This window comes from Armigeres subalbatus, chromosome 2 (assembly GCF_024139115.2).
Source record: "Armigeres subalbatus isolate Guangzhou_Male chromosome 2, GZ_Asu_2, whole genome shotgun sequence".
Taxonomy (NCBI): domain Eukaryota; kingdom Metazoa; phylum Arthropoda; class Insecta; order Diptera; family Culicidae; genus Armigeres; species Armigeres subalbatus.
This window is the reverse complement of record NC_085140.1, coordinates 23,031,514-23,051,575: the sequence shown is the minus strand read 5'-3', so window position 1 is coordinate 23,051,575 and position 20,062 is coordinate 23,031,514. Positions and strand designations below refer to the sequence as shown.

Sequence of the window (20,062 nt, the reverse complement as noted above, 5' to 3'; positions counted from 1 at the left end):
GCAGTAGAATCGCGTCACTTGTGTTCGGGGGAACCTTAATAGGATTTCCCATTAAATGCAATTAGTTGGAAGCAAATCGGATAAGAATAAGTGCAAAAAAAATGGGTTAGACTTTGCGCACTCCAACACACAGACATCACTTCAATTCGCCGACCATAGACGGCTGCTTTGTCAGTTTTTGAACCACAAAGGATTGATATAAATGGAAAATATGAAGAATTTGTCTTAAATGCAACAGATAAATTGACAAACGATCAAGTAATTGCATGAAAAAGAGAGGAAACGGACTACCATGACATGACCACTGCCGTAATCTGGAAAAGTGACGTAACAGCCATTTTACAACATGCATGTTATCCATTTTTCTGTTAAAGAGCGCGATGAGTAGTACTCGTTAACACCATTTTTGGTAACCATTATACTTTATTTCGCCTTTTCGGCTATAGGGCACTGCACGGAAACATCTTTTTCTCTTTCGTTCTTCATAAATTTTGACGTTTACTGGCCTTGTTGTTTTCTAATTTCTTTGCAGCGAGAAAGAGACAAAGCAGTCCGTGCAGTGCCCTATATAGGGCTGTTATGGTTATAGAGCCAGTATAAAGTTTGCTAGCTCTGAGGTAGCGTTATAGTAGCACGTACTGCTTATTTTAATGCTTACGATTACCTGGATGGGAAAGTTCTTGAAGCGAGAAGTATGTGGACATGTTCTTGAGAAAATAATTGATTCATAGAATTGAGATTTAATATTTAGAACACCCCTCCTTCAGTCCCTCCCATTCCAGCTGCGTTCATGTTTCTCATATTCATATCATATCATATCAAATCATATTTTGTATTAATATAATAATAATATATTCATTTGAATTCATGAATTTGATACTCAAGCCTAGCCAATAATCAAATTTCTATGTACAAAACAACATCTTTTTCAACCCCTCCCACGCCATAGATACGTGTCATATTGTTAAAACAATCATATTGTATAGTATAATATTGAAATTTAAAAAAAAAATAAAAAATTCGAAAAAACATACTTCGGATAATCGAGTCTTAAATTCCGAATAATCGAACCCCGGATAATCGATTCCAACCTGTATTCATAAGATTTTTTTTTTGCAAATTTTTGATATTGTTGCTTGATAGTTTATCTCTAATATCAATCAAGTCCATATCATATTTTGTTTTTCTGTTTATGGCTCCTGCACCGGTTGTAGAACACTCAACGGCTGCAGGTGTTTCTCAACAGATACCTGCGGTACATGATTCGTTCCTGGATGGTTTCCTCACAAGAAATCTGTAAGGCACATCGCGGCGCAGCCTAAATAAAGAAATCTAAAAGTCGGTTGAAATCTATCTTTGCATCAGGTTAAAGCGATAGCTGGACATCGCTCAGGATGGAGAACTCACAAGTCGGCCCTTTGTACCACTACTGGAACCAATAAAGTAAGTAAGTAAGTAAGCAAATGATACTAAAGGTCAACAAACTTCCTCCAGCTCAGTGGCCCATGGTCGCATCACTACACTCCATCCTGAGCAAGACGGATTAGTGTTGGGACTTATCGAACGACGTCCACCGATACATTTATACACATTGGCCTTCCTGCAATTAGCCTCCCACAGTTAGTTAAAAATTACTTGGTCATTTTAAGGTGGCCGGACTTGATCTGAAATATCACCAAAGCTTTTATATTTTTTGCGAAATTGTGCAATTTTTTACATGATTTCTCATAGGTAAATTTATTTATTTTTTCACTTGATACCTCAAAACAATACGATTTACTTCTACGTTTTATTTTCGCACAAACGAATCATCACGTTAAAAAAGATTTTAGTGTATTGGAATGGTATGCAACAATGTTAAACCATTTAGAGTAGTAGTAAGGTGATAAAATGTCTTAAAATCAACTAGCAATAAGTAATTAATTTCATATTCCTTATCCCAACAGAAACTGCAACTCTAATGTTGATCCCTCCTGTGCGTCAAATCCATCCACCATTACCAATCTGGTTCATTGTGGCACCTGCGTAAACATTCTGACAAACAACTCCGTTGGTGAGCAAATACTGCAACGAGACTGTCTCGAGCAGCTATCGCCTGAAGATGCCGAGCAGTGCAGCTTTGGCAACAGCACCACCTCGGACGCAACGTGCACTCCATGCAGCACAAATCGATGCAACAACGGTCCTTTTCCGGCGGATCGATTGGCTTGTCACAGCTGTGAAGGTGGATCATGCTTCTCCCATGACACAATCAGGTTGGAATATTGTCCCAAATACCAGGAAGGGGATAGCTGCTACGTTCAGACAGATTCCGCGGGAATGTTGGTTCGGATGGGTTGTCGCAGTTCCTTGAGCGCTGGTGAACAATCGACTTGTGCTGCCAATCCGGACCGTTGTAGATTGTGTCAATCAGCAGGATGTAACGATCCAGTCAAATATGGAAACAGCGGAAGTTGTGTTCAATGCGATAGTGTTTTGGATGTATCGTGCGTTGGGAGAGCTTCCGATATGGACGCTGAACCGTGTAATGATCCGTTGAACACCCACTGCTACACCCGATTAGTTGGTGGGTCAACAATTGTACGAGGATGTTCGAGTGAATTGAATACTACTGAGTTAACCAAGTGCAATAACAACGAAGATTGTTCTGTGTGCGATTCAACGGTTAGGAAATGTAATATTGATATTTATCCTGCGAACCGTTTGGAGTGTTACACTTGTGAAGGAGGATCGTGCTTCACTCACGATACAGTTAAATTAGAGTATTGTCCGAAATATCAGCAAGGGGATAGCTGCTTCGTGCAGATAGACTCAACGGGAATGTTGAGCCGCATGGGTTGTCGAAGTTCTCTAAATAGTGGTGAACAAACCAGTTGTGCCGCCAACCCAGAGCTTTGCAAGACCTGTCAATCAACTAGATGTAACGATCCAATGAAATACGGGAATAGTGGAAGCTGTGTTCAGTGCGATAGTGCATTGGATGTATCGTGCGTTGGAAGAGCTTCCGATATGGACGCCGAACCCTGTAATGATCCTTCGAACACTCACTGCTACACCCGATTAGTTGGTGGATCGACCATTGTACGTGGATGTTTGAGTGAATTGAATGCTACTGAGCTGACTAAGTGTAATAACAATGAAGATTGTTCCAGGTGTGATTCAACGGTTCGAAAATGTAATGTGGATATTTATCCTGCAAACCGTTTGGAGTGTTATACTTGTGAAGGTGGATCATGCTTTACTCACGATACAGTCAAATTAGAGTATTGTCCAAAATATCAGCAAGGGGATAGCTGCTTTGTACAGATAGATTCAACGGGAATACTGAGCCGTATGGGTTGCCGAAGTACACTATCTGCTGGGGAACAGTCGACATGTGCTTCCAACCCAGATCATTGCAAGACCTGTCAATCAACTAGATGTAACAATCCAATGATGTACGGAAACAGTGGAAGTTGTGTTCAGTGTGATAGTACTTTAGATGTAGCCTGCGTTGGGAGAGCTTCCGACATGGACGCCGAACCGTGCAATGATCCGTTGAACACCCACTGCTACACCCGATTAGTTGGTGGATCAACAATTGCGCGAGGCTGCTTGAGTGACCTAAATACAACAGAACTGAATAAGTGCAATAACAACCAAGATTGTTCCAGATGCGATTCAACGGTTCGGAAATGTAATGTGGATATTTATCCAGCGAATCGATTGGAATGTTATACTTGTCTTCAGCCACCTTGCTTTTCACACGAAACCATTTCACTCGAATACTGTCCAACATATTCGAATACCGATCAATGTGTGTTGCTTTCAGACATAACAGGGGTACCAATTCGTTTGGGATGTAACAGCACACTAACATCTACTGAACAAAACATATGCAGAACTACTCCTACACTATGCAGATATGGTTCTAAATCGAAATCCAATGACCCAGCAATCATATTAGGAACCGGTAAGTGCGTACAATGCACTAGTTCGCAGGAAGCTAGTTGCATGAGTGACCCAGCTGCCCTCGAAGGCACACCATGCAACGATCCCGGAAACACCCAATGTTTCTCAAGGTTTGTCGATGGAAGTATCACCGAACGTGGATGTTTGAACGATCTTGACGCCGCATCACAGAGCCTGTGCCTTTTAAGCAACAACTGCGCTCTCTGCTCTTCCCGCACGGCAAACTGTAACTCCGGTCAGTACCCGCTGAACCTGAAGCGATGTTTCCAGTGTGACTCGACCACCAACGCAACCTGCAAAGCCGTCCAATCCGGAACTGCCCCACCCTGCACATCATACAACCCCGACAACCAATGCTACATCGTGGTGCAGAAAAACGGCGACACGGTGCGGAAGTGTTCCACCCAACCGCGAGCCACGGAATGTGCCGGAGCGGATCGCTGCGAGATTTGCCGATTTAGCGGTTGCAACTCCCGGGTATCGACCGACGTAATGCCCGCCGATTTGGGTGCAACAACAACGACCACCCCCAGTCCCGCGGCGAAACCAGGCCGAGCGGCAACTATGGATGGTGCCAATTTGACGGTGGCAATTATGATGATGATTGCACTTGCGGTGGTTCGTCGACTTACCGGTACCGGGTAGAGAGTGGTGAGATTTGTTTGATTGTTTGTTTGGTTGGGGTGATGTCACCACGGTGTGTTAATATACTGTAGTAAACGCTAGACGAAACGACGACTGTAGACGAATGTTTTATGACATTTTGTTTATTATCCGAAACGATCCGTTAGGTTGAATTTGGCGATCAAATGATGCATGCGGTTTTTTCACACTTGAAGTTAATGAAACGGTAGTTTGTCGGAATGACTCATATATGAAAATCCATCATTTCTTTTCTATGATTTGTTATTATTATTTCTTATTGCTCAGTTTGTACATATACAAATATAATTTTTCTTATATGTTTTCTGGAGTAATGAACTGTCAGCATTTGTTTAAGTTTAATTCGGGGGCACAGAGTGAAATTAGCCACGGAAGGTGATGAGACTGGATCTAGCACTTTTCTTCTAAGTACGCGGACGCATTACCAATTATACAATAGCTGCTTGTGTGAGAATGTGATCCATAACTAGCTAATAATGTCCGTATGTAGCCCAAGTTTGTGATTGTAATATAGACTTTAAAAAAAATCCTTCTTCCACTATAGACTTCCAAAATTCAGTCTAAATTTGGACACCGCACCAAGCGGCTTTTTTACTGACTTCTGATATTTTTTACGCTAAAGTAAAACGGAAATTATTTCATGTCAATTCAAACGTACATTTAGTGTATAGGACATTCTCTGTTATGAGGTTGAGGGATATGTAATACGATTTGTAATCAAGTAATACTGCTAAACGAAAGCTTGGCCTGGAAAATAGGTAATTATTTTATTAAGAAAATTATTTTGAGCTATTCTTTGTTGACGCTTGAAGGAATTTCCGACAAATTCATGGATTTGTATGAACTTTTAAAAATACGCATAACTTTTGAAAAATTGTGAACTTCAACCTGGGTCGTTGTCAGACTAAACTTCATACCATATTTCGTGCTTTGATATCAAAATATCAAACACGTTTTTTTAGTTGTGTTAGTATTGCGCGAAACCGTCGATTTGTTGAACTGCTCTGGTTAAAGCAGAACTCTTCATCTTCTACAACTCACACTCTAATTTGTTTCTAAAAAATCGACTAAGAATCGCTTACACTGTTTAATGTCCAATTTTCGTACAACCGTTTTTAAAATTCTATCATCCAAGCTACCGGAGTTTTTCTTGCCATTCTCGTATACAAAGTATGCGTAAAGCACAGACAAACAGACATAACACTCGACAAATTTCCATCGTTCACTGATTTACTGGTCAATTCAAATAATCATTAGTTGGCCAATCGATCACTCGTGGCGCGCGTATCGGATTTGCTCGAGTTTGACGTTTGCACACTAACGCCATCTAGTTCGTGGTTTGTCCAACTAACAGAATCAACAGATGTCGTTAGTGTTTGAACGACGATGAATTCGATGAGTGAATATTCAATGTGTTATGTCTGTTTGTCTGTGCGTAAAGGCTATATGTTCGCTAAGAAAATTATTTTGAGCTTTTTAGTGGAATGTCTTCACTTGTCCTAAGACGAGTTTATACCATCCCATTGGATTCCACCACTTAATTGTATCTTGACAGATACGTATTTCGACCTCAACAGTAAGGCCGTCTTCAGTGTCTCGTACTTGACTCGAGTCGACACGTTGTATTCGCGGCATTTCTGCAATACCTGACGTATGGCGAACACCTGGTCTGTGGTAGAGCGTTCACCCATGAATCCCGCCTGGTACTGCCCCACGAACTCCCTTGCAATTGGTGTTAGTCGGTGGAATAAAATTTGGGAGAGTACCTTGTAGGCGGCGTTCAGCAATGTGATTGCGCGGTAGTAGCTACAATCCAGCTTATCGCCCTTTTTGTAGATGGGACACACGACACCTTCCATCCACTCCTGCGGCAGAACCTCATCCTCCCAAACCTTGGTAATCACCCAGTGCAGCGCTCTAGCCAGTGCCTCACCACCGTGTTTAAACAGCTCTCCTGGTAGTTGGTCAACTCCAGGGGCTTTGTTGTTTTTCAGCCGGCCGATCTCCTCCTGGATTTCCTGGAGATTCGGAGCCGGAAGTCGCATGTCCTGCGCGCGTGCCCCTAGGTTCATTACCATACCGCCACCGTTGTCTGCCATATCGCCATTCAGGTGCTCTTCGTAGTGCTGCCGCCACCTTTGGATCACCTCACGCTCGTTTGTAAGAAGGTTCCCGTTTATGTCCTTACACATATCGGGCTGTGGCACGTGGCCCTTACGAGAACGGTTCAACTTCTCATAGAACTTTCGTGCGTTATTAGCGCGGTACAGTTCCTCCGTCTCTTCACGGTCTAGATCTTTCTGCTGGCGCTTTTTCCTCAGGAAAATTAAATTTTGTCTGTTCCGCGCCCGTTTGTATCGTGCCTCGTTCGCCCTCGTGCGGTATTGCAGCAATCTCGCCCATGCTGCATTCTTCTCCTCAACTAACTGCTCACATTCCGGAGCCACCGTGCCTAGTTCAGCGGTTGCGGTGTTTCCAATGGCCGATCGAATATCTCTCCAGCCATCTTCAAGAGATGCTGCGCCTAGCTGCTCTTCCGTTGGGAGTGCCGCTTTCAGCTGCTGCGCGTAGTCTAGGGCTAGTGTTGTAGCCCTCTTGCAGCCGTTCAGTGGTTAGCCGCGGTGGACGACTTCAACGCGTGTTGTGCACCGTGGAGAGTTATGAGCGCAGACGAACTGCAACGTGGTAGTGGTCGGATGGAATACTCACTGCGGTAAGTGCGTACGTTCGGCATGGCGGAGAAGAGAGAGAGAGAGAGAGAGAGAGAGAGAGAGAGAGAGAGAGAGAGAGAGAGAGAGAGAGAGAGCCGCCACCGCAAATTTACAAAAACCCAGATTAATCCACCTAGCGGTGATGGTGCCTTTATCGTTTTTTTTTCGAGTGAGTTATTTCTACGCACTTTTGGTATGAGACAAAAGTATTTTGATTATAACTTCTGAGCCCATAGTCCGATCCAATTGTCAATAGGATAGTATTCCGCGTCGAATGCAACTTGTTGCGAGCAAATCGGTTAAGGATAAGTGCCTGAAAAATGAGTGAGATTATTTTGCGCACACACTGACATCACCTCAATTCATCGAACTGAGCCAATCGGTATATAACACTATGGGTCTCCGGGACTCCTATAAAAAGTTCGTTTTTGGAGCGAACATATACCATCCCATTGAATTCCACCACTTAATTGTATCCTGACAGATACGTATTTCGACCTCAACAGTAAGGCCGTCTTCAGTGTCTCGTACTTGACTCGAGTCGAAACAAGAGTCGAATTTAATTTTCCTGAGGAAAAAGCGCCAGCAGAAAGATCTAGACCGTGAAGAGACGGAGGAACTGTACCGCGCTAATAACGCACGAAAGTTCTATGAGAAGTTGAACCGTTCTCGTAAGGGCCACGTGCCACAGCCCGATATGTGTAAGGACATAAACGGGAACCTTCTTACAAACGAGCATGAGGTGATCCAAAGGTGGCGGCAGCACTACGAAGAGCACCTGAATGGCGATATGGCAGACAACGGTGGCGGTATGGTAATGAACCTAGGGGCACGCGCGCAGGACATGCGACTTCCGGCTCCGAATCTCCAGGAAATCCAGGAGGAGATCGGCCGGCTGAAAAACAACAAAGCCCCTGGAGTTGACCAACTACCAGGAGAGCTGTTTAAACACGGTGGTGAGGCACTGGCAGTGCAGCGCTCTGCACTGGGTGATTACTAAGGTTTGGGAGGATGAGGTTCTGCCGCAGGAGTGGATGGAAGGTGTCGTGTGTCCCATCTACAAAAAGGGCGATAAGCTGGATTGTAGCAACTACCGCGCAATCACATTGCTGAACGCCGCCTACAAGGTACTCTCCCAAATTTTATTCCACCGACTAACACCAATTGCAAGGGAGTTCGTGGGGCAGTACCAGGCGGGATTCATGGGTGAACGCTCTACCACAGACCAGGTGTTCGCCATACGTCAGGTATTGCAGAAATGCCGCGAATACAACGTGTCCACACATCATCTATTTATCGACTTCAAAGCCGCATATGATATAATCGATCGAGACCAGCTATGGCAGCTAATGCACGAAAACGGATTTCCGGATAAACTGATACGGTTGATCAAGGCGACGATGGATCGGGTGATGTGCGTAGTTCGATTTTCAGGGGCATTCTCGAGTCCCTTCGAAACACGTAGAGGGTTACGGCAAGGTGATGGTCTCTCGTGTCTACTATTCAACATCGCTTTGGAGGGAGCAATACGAAGGGCAGGGATTGACACACGAGTGGTACGATTTTCACGAAGTCCGTCCAGTTATTTGGTTTCGCCGACGACATTGATATCATGGCACGTAACTTTGAGAGGATGGAGGAAGCCTACATCAGACTGAAAAGCGAAGCTAAACGGATTGGACTAGTCATCAACACGTCGAAGACGAAGTACATGGTAGGAAGAGGCTCAAGAGAGGTCAATGTAAGCCACCCACTACGAGTTTCTATCGGTGGTGACGAAATCGAGGTGGTTGAAGAATACGTGTACTTGGGCTCACTGTTGACCGCCGATAACGATACCAGCAGAGAAATTCGAAGACGCATAGTGGCTGGAAATCATACGTACCTTGGACTCCGCAAGACGCTCCGATCGAATAGAGTTCGCCGCCGTACCAAACTGACTATCTACAAAACGCTTATTAGACCGGTAGTTCTCTACGGACACGAGACCTGGACGATGCTCGTGGAGGACCAACGCGCACTGGGAGTTTTCGAAAGGAAAGTGTTGCGTACCATCTATGGTGGGGTGCAGATGGCTGACGGTACGTGGAGGAGGCGAATGAACCACGAGTTGCATCAGCTGTTGGGAGAACCACACCGCGAAAATCGGAAGACTGCGGTGGGCCGGGAACGTAGCCAGAATGTCGGACAGTAATCCGGTGAAAATGGTTCTCGACAACGATCCGACGGGAACAAGAAGGCGAGGTGCACAGCGGGTAAGGTGTATCGATCAGGTGGAGGACGATTTGCGGACCCTCCGCAGACTGCGTGGTTGGCGAAGTGCAGCCATGGACCGAGCTGAATGGAGAAGACTTTTATGTGCAGCACAGGCCACTCCGGCCTTAGTCTGATAATAAATAAATAAATATAAGAACGTTGATGCTACTTTAATCCGTTTTAGAGCCACTGACGTCAATCAAATCAAGGATCGTAAGGTGGTGGAGTCTGGCCAACCGTTACAGCGCTTTCTACGGGGAGTGAATACTTTTGCGTATCTTAATAATCTATTGCCCATAAATTGATTTTAAACGCTTTTTTGAACGAAATTATGGCACATGATCACATGCGTTCTAGCGTAAAAAACTCAAGCGTGATGGAATCCTTTAGATTCGCAAATGAGTTTGCATGCGCGGGAATGATTCTACCAGCACTGATCTTGCCACCAAATGTCTTCAGCGTTTGGCAACAGAAAAAAGAACTAGATTAGTCCACCTAGCAGTGATTGTGCTTTCCTCGTGCACTGTTCAACAACCCAACCCGGCAAATTAGTTGAAGTTGAAATGTTGAATTGTTTACGAGAATATTTTCAAAAATACAAAGTAAAGTATTATTACGTGTGTTTTATTCGAGCTTTTTTATTGTGCTATGGAGCTGCAGAAGCAATTTGTGTCGTAGCTAGCATGTTATCAAAGCTTCGTTATCATTTGTTGTGCTAAAGTCGTGAGCTAAATCGAGTAAAAGAACTTGCATGGGTTCACATGGGTTAAAATGAACTACTCCAAATTGAGTCGAATTCGACTAACTTCCACTAGAAATGTAATAATCGAAGATACTACTTAAATAACATGACGATTGAACTGATTTTAGGGATCTGTTTACTGTTCACTCAGATAGATAGATAAACTTGTTTCCCACTTGAATGAAGTCCTTGTCCATCATTAGAACTGTAACGCAACTAGCAACCGTCGGTCTTTCCCAGAATAATAATTGATATTTTCGTACTCCAATAAATTTGAAGTGGCTCATTAGTCGACAATTGAATGATGTCTTAACAACCGCTTTAAATCAACAATGATTTATAGCACTGTTGAAGGTAAATTGTATCTTAATTGAATAGCTGGCACTTTCAATGGTATGCAGTTGACCTCATATTTCGATTAGATTCATTCCACTCCATGATGCTTTATGGAATAAGAATGCTCAACCGCCACCCACGCCTACCGGCAATCTGGTCAATGCCAATACACGTAACACCATAAAGTCTAGCCACAACGCAACCCTTTCCCATAAAACTCATTACGACCAAGTCACATCTTCATGATCGTCATCGTCAAATGATAGACAATACCGCACATTGCGAGCGCTATTCAACACTCGAGTTCCCACAAATCTTGATCTCAGTACTAAACAACAATTACGGAGAAAAAAAATACTCACTCGATGCGGATATGCCAAATGCCACGAGACGTTGAAAGTGCTTCCGGCTAGGAATGACGTTTTCAATGAACCTGAAAATAAAAAACCGAAAGAAAGAAAATTAAAACGGTTACAGATGAGTATGGAAAAATGCATCGAATGTGATTTGAACAATATTGAACAATGGGGCGAATTATAATCGTTCCGTCAAAATAGTTGTTGCGAGGAAGAGCACGAGCATACGGCTCTGCTGACAGACATGTGACGGTCGGAGTTAATTTTGAATAGACGCCGTTGTATAAGGGAGCGGATACGTGCATGGTGCATATCAATCAAAGACGGAAGAATCATCACTGGCCGCCGCCGCTTCCGAACGGCCAACCAACCGATGTTTCGATTCCGCGTCACGGCTGGCGCTTACATAACTCGAGAATTAATTGCTCATTGTTTTGTTTTAGAGTTTGGAGACGCTTAGATTAGGGCACTCGCGCTCGGTTAGCATAAGGGCCACCACCATATTTGAAGCGTTGTCATCGTTTTCAGTACATTCAAAAAATCTACTTGATGATGGCAGGAAGCAAAACAATAATAAGAAAGCTCTCTTCGTGACGTTATAGTGACCAGTTTTAGATTTAGACGATTTAGGTTGTTTATATGTTAAACCTATAAAAGATTTAAGATTTTTAATGGTTATTGTGCAAAAATGTGGTGAGATTGACATAAGACTCAATACTTAACAAACAGGATTATAAATTCGATATATGGAATCAAAATCATGAGCTTCAGAATCTGAATGCAGCAATGTTCATGACCACATCATGCTACAATTACCAATGTTTCCAAACAGTCGATTATAATTGTAATGATCGCCAACCGGAGCGAAACATGACCGCCAAATTTCATTCAAAATGAGTGCCTCAGCTTGGTAATAAATCATTAAACATCAAAACAAACAACGATGCTGCATATACTGCCAAATGCTATAGCCCATTGATTCTCCCCTGGCCGAACACAAAGACCGGATCTCACCCTGTGAAGCATGGCGAATCAAACTTATCTAATGCACTTACTGCGGTGTTGTTGGCGGCGAGTACCGCGAAGTGTAATGAAACCTGCCGTTAAACTACTCCGGCACGGACACTCAATGCGCTGCTACGGTTTTTATTGGCGACTCATGGCCGGTCGGTCACGGAGCGGTGCGGCGTCAAATGGCGGAACGTGACAATTGTCAATTAGTGACCGTCTGTGACTGCGAGCACGCTCGGCCAAGCTAGAATTGCAATCAGTGCTCGTCTAGGAAGGATCCTTGGAGCGTATCAATAAGCCGTGAATAATTCGATCGACTTGTGAACTCGCGCGGTCACAGAATATGAATAAACACCTGAGCGATCTGGAGGGGAGGTCATCCATAAAGATGCCGCGACGAGAGGCTGCGCACGGGGGTATTTGTATCACCACGCAATGACTGGTGATTGAGGGGGTTTGCAATGCTCGAGGTTGAGCGATTGAACTCGTCCGATCACATGGCCCGACGGCCTTGGCAGTGTAGTTTACAAACAGTAATACTCATACACATAATACTCTCCCATGTGATTGAGAGTTCCAACCAAGAGCGATAAATTTGTGTTTAGGTACTACCTAATGTCGGATTGTTGCCAACAAAAAACAGTACCAGTATGAAGCAAATTTTACGTATCCAAAGCCTTTAGCGTTGGTCCATGCGCGTCCGTTGCGTGATCATGTTTAATCGTTGGATTTTTTTAATGGTTCGAAATGGTGAGTATGGGTATAAGTTTGATCCGTTTCGGATCGTGCCGGTGATTTGTTTAATATACAATTTCATTCTTCAGACCATTAGCCGCATGGTGTTTCATCGGGTTGAGCTGGGTAAAGCGATGTTTGCCAAATCGGAAGCTCATTTCGTTAGCCTCAAATGCAAGTTAGGCGGTCTGTTTGGTCGAAGCTATGGCTCAAAATTGTTTCGCGTTCTAATGTGAAATAGTTGTATTAAAGATAGTCATAACTCAATCAGAAGATATTAGGTTTCCTTACATTTTTAGTTCTTTCCATGAAGGCTTATGAAAGATACGCTTCCACCTGCCTCTGTGTCTGCTGCGGCGACGCACAGTGCGTTGAATATATGGCAAGGTAGGACAAAAATCAAAACTGGATGTTTTAGGCTTATTATCAACCCTCAAATGAAGACTTAGCGCAGCGGTTCTCAACCTGGGGTATATGTACCCCTGGGGGTACCTTCGCTGGCCCCAGGGGGTACCTCGGAGAAAAATGCGTAATGGCGGGTGATGTTCCAAAAAATATTGATGAAGTAAAAATTCATTTTCAAACTTGTAAAAGTCGTTTTTATGCAGATTATTTTTTATATATTTATATATTATAATTTTTTCTTTAATTGGGGAATACGTTAAAACCGCGAAAAATCGATTTTCGCTGAAGCCGTTTTTTATGCGGATTATGGGATTTGCGATATATGCATCCGTACAAACCGGGCTTAAAACGAGATTCTCATTCACTTAACAAGCGTGTTCACAAATTTTGTAATATAAGCATTACATCGACGAAAAAAAAAGATCGACGTATAACATAAGCATTACATCATGATTTTATTTAATCTAAAATCTTTGAAGAGGTGGAAGATAATTCGTTTTGATTTGTAGAAAACGGTTGAGATAATTTGATGGAATTCTTGGAGCTGCTCAAATACATTTTTTAGGAGCTGTCTTGAAGAATTTTCAAACCGCCTATCCGAAGTATTCCCAATGAAAGTAATTAATAGGTATCAAAAGGAATTTCTACAAGAATTTCAAAATTATGTTCAATTATGTAGGAATTTCGGCTACCTTAGTCTTAACGGTTAACGTTTTATACTACTCGACATTTCAGCCATTGGATGTGGTCTTTTTCAAGGGAGAAGCTATGAAACAGCACTAAGGAAAGATATTATAGACCAAGACCATGAATTCGACTTACCTGGATCATGTATCCAGCTTTCCACGCTCGGTATTGCGGCTTGTCGGTGTGTAAAAACCAGTTACTGTACTTTTTGACACTAGCTGGAGGAAAACTCACTGGCGAAAAGGCCTTTTTACCCTTCCCTTCACCAAGGAACACCAGTGGGCTTTCCTCTAGCTAGTGTCAAACAGTACAGTGACCGATTGATTTTTACACACCGACAAGCCGCCATTACCGAGCGTGGAAAGCTGGATACTAGATCATTCTCGGAGAGCCTCAGCTCTCCCCATCTTAGAGATGTGCCACATCTCAAATCACACTAACATGTTATTGCACTATCAATTACCGTACAGATTTTGAAAATCTAAACGCAGCATATGCTGGGATACAACATTCAAATAACAAGAGTAGAAAGCACAGACGAATAGATAAAAATAACAACACACAGAGCTTGAATCCACGATAAAATATATGTACGTAAATTCACCATTTTTAAAACAGTCGTTCCAGTTGAGTTCTATGATTTACTACAAGAGTATTTGAATCCTACAACAATAAAACTCTAGGAAAGTATTATTATTATATTAGGCTCTTCTTAGTGGAATGTATTTACCCGTCTAAGACGCGTTTAATACTCTCCTTATAATTCCACTACGTTTTGTTATCTTTGCAGATACGTTTCCGACCACACAGTTGCGGTCGAAATACGTATCTGCAGAGATAATAAAACGTAGTAGAATTAAATGGAGAGTACTAAACTCGTCTTGGACGGTTGAATAAACTCTAGTCAAGGAATTTTCTTTTTTTATTGGTTACACCAAAACCTCTTGCAGAAAAGTATCGGCCTAGTCGGCCCACTCTTGAGATGGTTTTGAAGGGTAAATGCAAGACGGATTTTAAGATCAGAATATGATGAAACATGAATACGAGCTAGGCACAATAGTAGTTTGTGCAACTAGTTGCAAAAAGATGTTTTTTTCAGCACGAGTTGTACGTTTATCCAACGAGGCTTGCCGAGTTGGATAAATACTACGAGTGCTGAAAAAATCAAGTTTTGCAACGAGTTGCACACGCTATTTTTTGCAATGACGAAAAATGGGCTTTGATATGATAAATCTGTACCAAAATGGGACAATTTTATTTACTTCACATGATCAATCTTGTTAAAAAATCATGCTGCTGCAGGAAACAAACATATTCCATGTTATTATGCCTCATTGAATGCTCGACAGACCATAAAGCGATAGATAAACCCGCCTTTGGAAAATTTGATGTCATGGCAAAACAAATTATTTCATTTATTGTATGACACGGAGAATACACTATTTGAACACTCACCCAAGCTAATTGAGCTAAATATGGTCATGTAACTACTGTACTAATGCTGGTTTTTCATTTTAGCACCCAAATGAGTGCTTTAATGGATTTTATGCAACCCATTTGAGTTGCATAATGTTCATTAAAGCACCCGTTTCATTGGTATGGAAAAGTAGGCCATTTCATCACTCAAATGTCAACTGTAAACCAGGTATTATGATCAGGAATTGCAAAAAAAAACTTTTCGAAATCCATTTGTAAACTACTATAAAAGTAAGTTGGCATCGTTTAAAACCTTATCTAAGCCACTTAATCTTGATGCCTGTGGAGTTCTCTAGATATAGCTTTATTCGAACATTCACATGAAATAATAAAATACGCTCAGCCTGGAGTGGGTCCAACGTACAGTGATTTTCCTGTATCTGGTTCGTTTCAATTTGTCACCCCGCAATGCAAATTTCAATATCAAGGTGATTGATAAAGCTGAAAATTTACCAGCATGCATATTGTGAGCAGTGGAGCAATTTATCAACAATGCCTGCTGAATGTGATTCTTTTGTTTTGTATTTTTCTCTGCTCCTCTTTGCCTATGACGGTGCCTTTCAGTCAGAAAGACAAAGCAGGAGTAGCTTAGCCAACTCGGTTTGCCAACAGCGGGCTGAAGCTGAGGATCATTCGGCACAAATTTCCTGTCTTTGTCTTTCAAGTGATAGTATTCACCCATGCATTTATATAGGGCCGTCACATTCACGCAGCAGCGAATGAACTGAATGGACTGTCACTGCGGGCTGCGTATGCAATGAGAAAAGAGGTCTTCTGTTTACTTTATCTTTGATTGTTGCTGCTAACCATTTTCAGTTTTCACTGCTACGAAGTGAGTGTGAAGAGGCAATGGTATCAATATCCTACAATTTCAGTCACTGAGATTGAGAATTCGCACCACTGATTGTGAGTAAGCAAGATGCATGGACATAATTCGAAACTATTTCTCTTGTAATAATGAAAGTTTCAGCTCTTATTACTTGTCTTCGCTCTCCAATTATTTTTTGTTTTGATTTTTTTTTTTCAGAAATGCAAAGTTTGTATTTTATAAGACTCTTCATGTAGCAATCACAAATGCCTATTGACGTAAAGCCGAAAGTAACTTTTATAGTAACAAAACAACTTTAAGAAGTATCATGACAAGTAAAATATTTTCCAGATTGGTTCAATCAAGGCATAGAATGTCTCAATAAATTCATATTTCAAAGTATACGCAATTTATAACCAATTTATAAGGTTTTGACAACAGCTAGAAAATGGATCATAATTTACGCGTGGTAAATGCTTTTTCTAAACTAAAGAGCATGCATATTGTCGCAATAAAAACCACAATAAATAACATCGAATGCCAAAGAGCTGTTTGAATGTTATTAGGGGTTGTAATGTCGAGCACTGTAACTGTTCATAAAATAACTATTTTTACAACAAAATCACTGAAAAAGTAAAACAATTGCTCACGAAATAATATAGTATAACTAAAAACAAATATTCGATAAAATTAGAAGCCTAAATTATGACCATACGACACCCAGAACAACATAGGAATTAGGACAAAAATGATTGACCAAGTAAGATTAGATTTAGCAACTAAAACTGCGCAATATTGTAATTGAAAATTCTCCCAAAAAATTTAAAAATGCCACATCTAATGACCGAAACGGTTTTAAGACTGCGATAGGAAGAATTCCTACATGAAAACTATTACCAGCAGTCTCCAACACCAAATGTTCAAATATTTTTCAAACTTGTAGCTCCAGAATAAACTGTTTTACGTAGAATTGAGATTTCTGGAGACATTTATGAGAGGACTTTTTATTACCTTCACAAACTGAGTAGATTTTAGAAAACATAAATGATTCCATTTTTTTGTAAAGAGCTCAATGAGTACTTCTCGTTAACATCATTTAACGGTAGTATATAACAGTTTTTATGCATTTTTTAGTGAAACCCTAGAGGAAGCTCTTGGAGCTTAAAGTATATTATAATATAAAGCATATTTTATTTAAGTGATTTTAAAAAAAATATTTAAGTTCATCACTAACCAAGGATATATTCTAGCATGATTTTTGAAGACTCTTTTTCGCATGTTTTGCATTTGTTTCAATATTATTACCTCAGTGCGATAGACAAAGCTATTTTCTTTAGATCTTTGCTAAAAAATCAGATGTAGATGATTATTTGTTATTAAGCGTCTTAGGAGAAATGTTACAAAGTTAAAATACTTCACTATTCCAGTCGATAACAAAACACTGAAGAAGTTTTCAGGTAGAAAACTACAAGGAAATACGTATCTTTTGAAACAAAGTGATTATAGTGGAAGTATGGAATAATGAAAGTCTTTTAACAGATGTAGTTGTTAGGATGGCGTTTTAATAATCGAAAGAGAAAGTACACAAAGAGAGACCATTTCTTTTGGGCATACGACGTTTTCAAGAATCGTGCTAGAATTATTGAATTCGCAGCTATTTTTTGGGATCTTTTCTGAGGAGGCGGTATCCAGCGCGTGTACCGATACAACAGCTAGCAAGACCCCTAGATCAAGGAGGAATAAAGCTCCAGCTTATAGCTTTGAAATCTCCAGCTCTCCTAATTAACCGCCAAATACAGGAAATCGACTCAACCCCTTTTTATCGGTCCTATATTACACAAGCGAATCCTCCTGCTCCACCTGCAGATCTTCCTTGTTTGAAAAAAATCTTGCAACTATATCCTGGCTTGCCACCTCAAATCCGACATAGCCCTTCATCCGAGCAAATCCATCGCTTTCACATAGACCAGACCGATAGACCAAGGGTTGAGCTCCGTCACCCAACTGTGGATTGGAAGCGAGTGTGGTTGAATATTTGTAACAAGAAGATGACATCCGCCCAACGCAGCAGTTGGTACCTACTCGTCAACGAAAAGATTGAGCACAGGCAGCTTTGGTACACCATCAGACGAGTCGACAGCGAAAATTGCATACACTGCAATATAGCTGTTGAGACGATTAAACACAAGCTGAGTGAGTGTCAACGAGTGACGGCAGCGTGGACACACCTTCGAAGGATGTTAACAATGGTCATTGACAATCGTATTTTTTCATTCGAAGATTTGATCCATCCAGTGCTAGCAGGAACTACAAATAGAAGCAAAACGAAAATTCTCAAACTATTTATAAATTATGTCACCTTTATCATAAATTGTGATTATGCAGTAGATGTTGATGAATTAGATTTTTACCTCCACGTTGAAATGTAAATAATTACCTTGTAACTAGTTTTAAAACCATATTCAAATAAACAAAATTTTACAATGTTAAAAAAAATGTTATTAGGGGTTGTAATGTCGAGCACTGTAACTGTTCATAAAATAACTATTTTTACAACAAAATCACTGAAAAAGTAAAACAATTGCTCACGAAATAATGTATTATAACTAAAAACAAATATTCGATAAAATTAGAAGCCTAAATTATGACCATACGACACCCAGAACAACATAGGAATTAGGACAAAAATGATTGACCAAGTAAGATTAGATTTAGCAACTAAAACTGCGCAATATTGTAATTGAAAATTCTCCCAAAAAATTTAAAAATGCCACATCTAATGACCGAAACGGTTCTGAGACTGCGATAGGAGGAATTCCTACATGAAAACTATTACCAGTCGTCTCCAACATGATGTTCAATTAATTTTTCAAACATGTAGCTCCAGAATGAACTGTGATACCTAGAATTGAGATTTCTGAAGTCATTTATGAGAGGACTTTTTATTACCTTCACAAATTGAATAGATTTTATGAAAAAATAAAAGTTTTCCATTTTTCTGTTAAAGAGCTCGATGAGTACTTCTTGTTAACATCATTTAACGGTAGTATATAACAGTTTTTTTTATGCATTTTTTAGTGAAACCCTAGAGGAAGCTCTTGGAGCTTAAAACATATTATAAGAACTTCTGGTGGAACTGTTTGGCGCAAAAAATCTGATTCTAATCAGTTGATAGTTCTCCATGGAGAAATACTGGGTTTGATTTTCGATATCTTTGCAGATACGTATTTCGACCACAACTGTGTGGTCGAGTCGAGTCAAGTACGAGACACTAAAGACGACCACACAGTTGTGGTCGAAATACGTATCTGCAAAGATATCGAAAATTAATTGGTGGAATTAAATGGAGAGTACTTAATTCGTCTTAGACGGTTGAAGATTTTTTCGCCGTATTTTCAAAAATGATATAAAAAGAGCATGCATTTAGGGTCCTGTTCCCACACTTGCTTTAAAATTTTGTCGGCTCATTTTCGAAGAATTTAAGTTAAAAAAGTTATGTTAGTGTTGGACAAAACGTGCATCTTTGCTTTCCAAAAAGAATGTATCCTATCAAACATTTCAAGCTAGAAATCCACTCATTATCTGTTGAATGATCCATGAAGATCGATCCGTGAGCGACGTTGCGGAATGGTTTTCTACAAAAGTGACTGTTTTCATAGTAATTTTCATACAAACTTGAACCTGCGCGTGCTCAGTCTAGTTACATCTAAATTAGCTAAAAATTTAGGTGGATTAATAAAACATCAAATGTCATCGTTTAAGCACAGAGGAGCGAAAAAGTCAAAATTTGAATCACTCTAATGTACATGTTAAAAGAGATCTATTGAAAATATATCACCGATATAGGATGAATTTTAATGCATTTTATCGGGTTAAGAAACCCGCAAGAAAAATAAAAATCCAAGAAGTTCGTATTATGTCAATA

General features: G+C 40.8%; 2 protein-coding genes across 2 annotated transcripts in view; one reads left to right on the top strand and one right to left on the bottom strand.

Moving 5' to 3' along the window:
* LOC134218224 (proprotein convertase subtilisin/kexin type 5-like) overlaps nt 1-4,694 on the top strand; it is a 29,495-nt gene extending 24,801 nt beyond the window's left edge. Inside the window, exon 8 of the mRNA XM_062697142.1 lies at nt 1,947-4,694. Coding sequence (XP_062553126.1) covers nt 1,947-4,596 — 2,650 coding nt within the window. The 3' untranslated portion in view covers nt 4,597-4,694. The remainder of the gene's footprint in view (nt 1-1,946) is intronic.
* Nucleotides 1-20,062, bottom strand: part of LOC134218225 (uncharacterized) — a 131,323-nt gene that overhangs the window by 41,825 nt on the left and 69,436 nt on the right. The window contains exon 3 of the mRNA XM_062697143.1: nt 11,022-11,092. Coding sequence (XP_062553127.1) covers nt 11,022-11,092 — 71 coding nt within the window. The remainder of the gene's footprint in view (nt 1-11,021; nt 11,093-20,062) is intronic.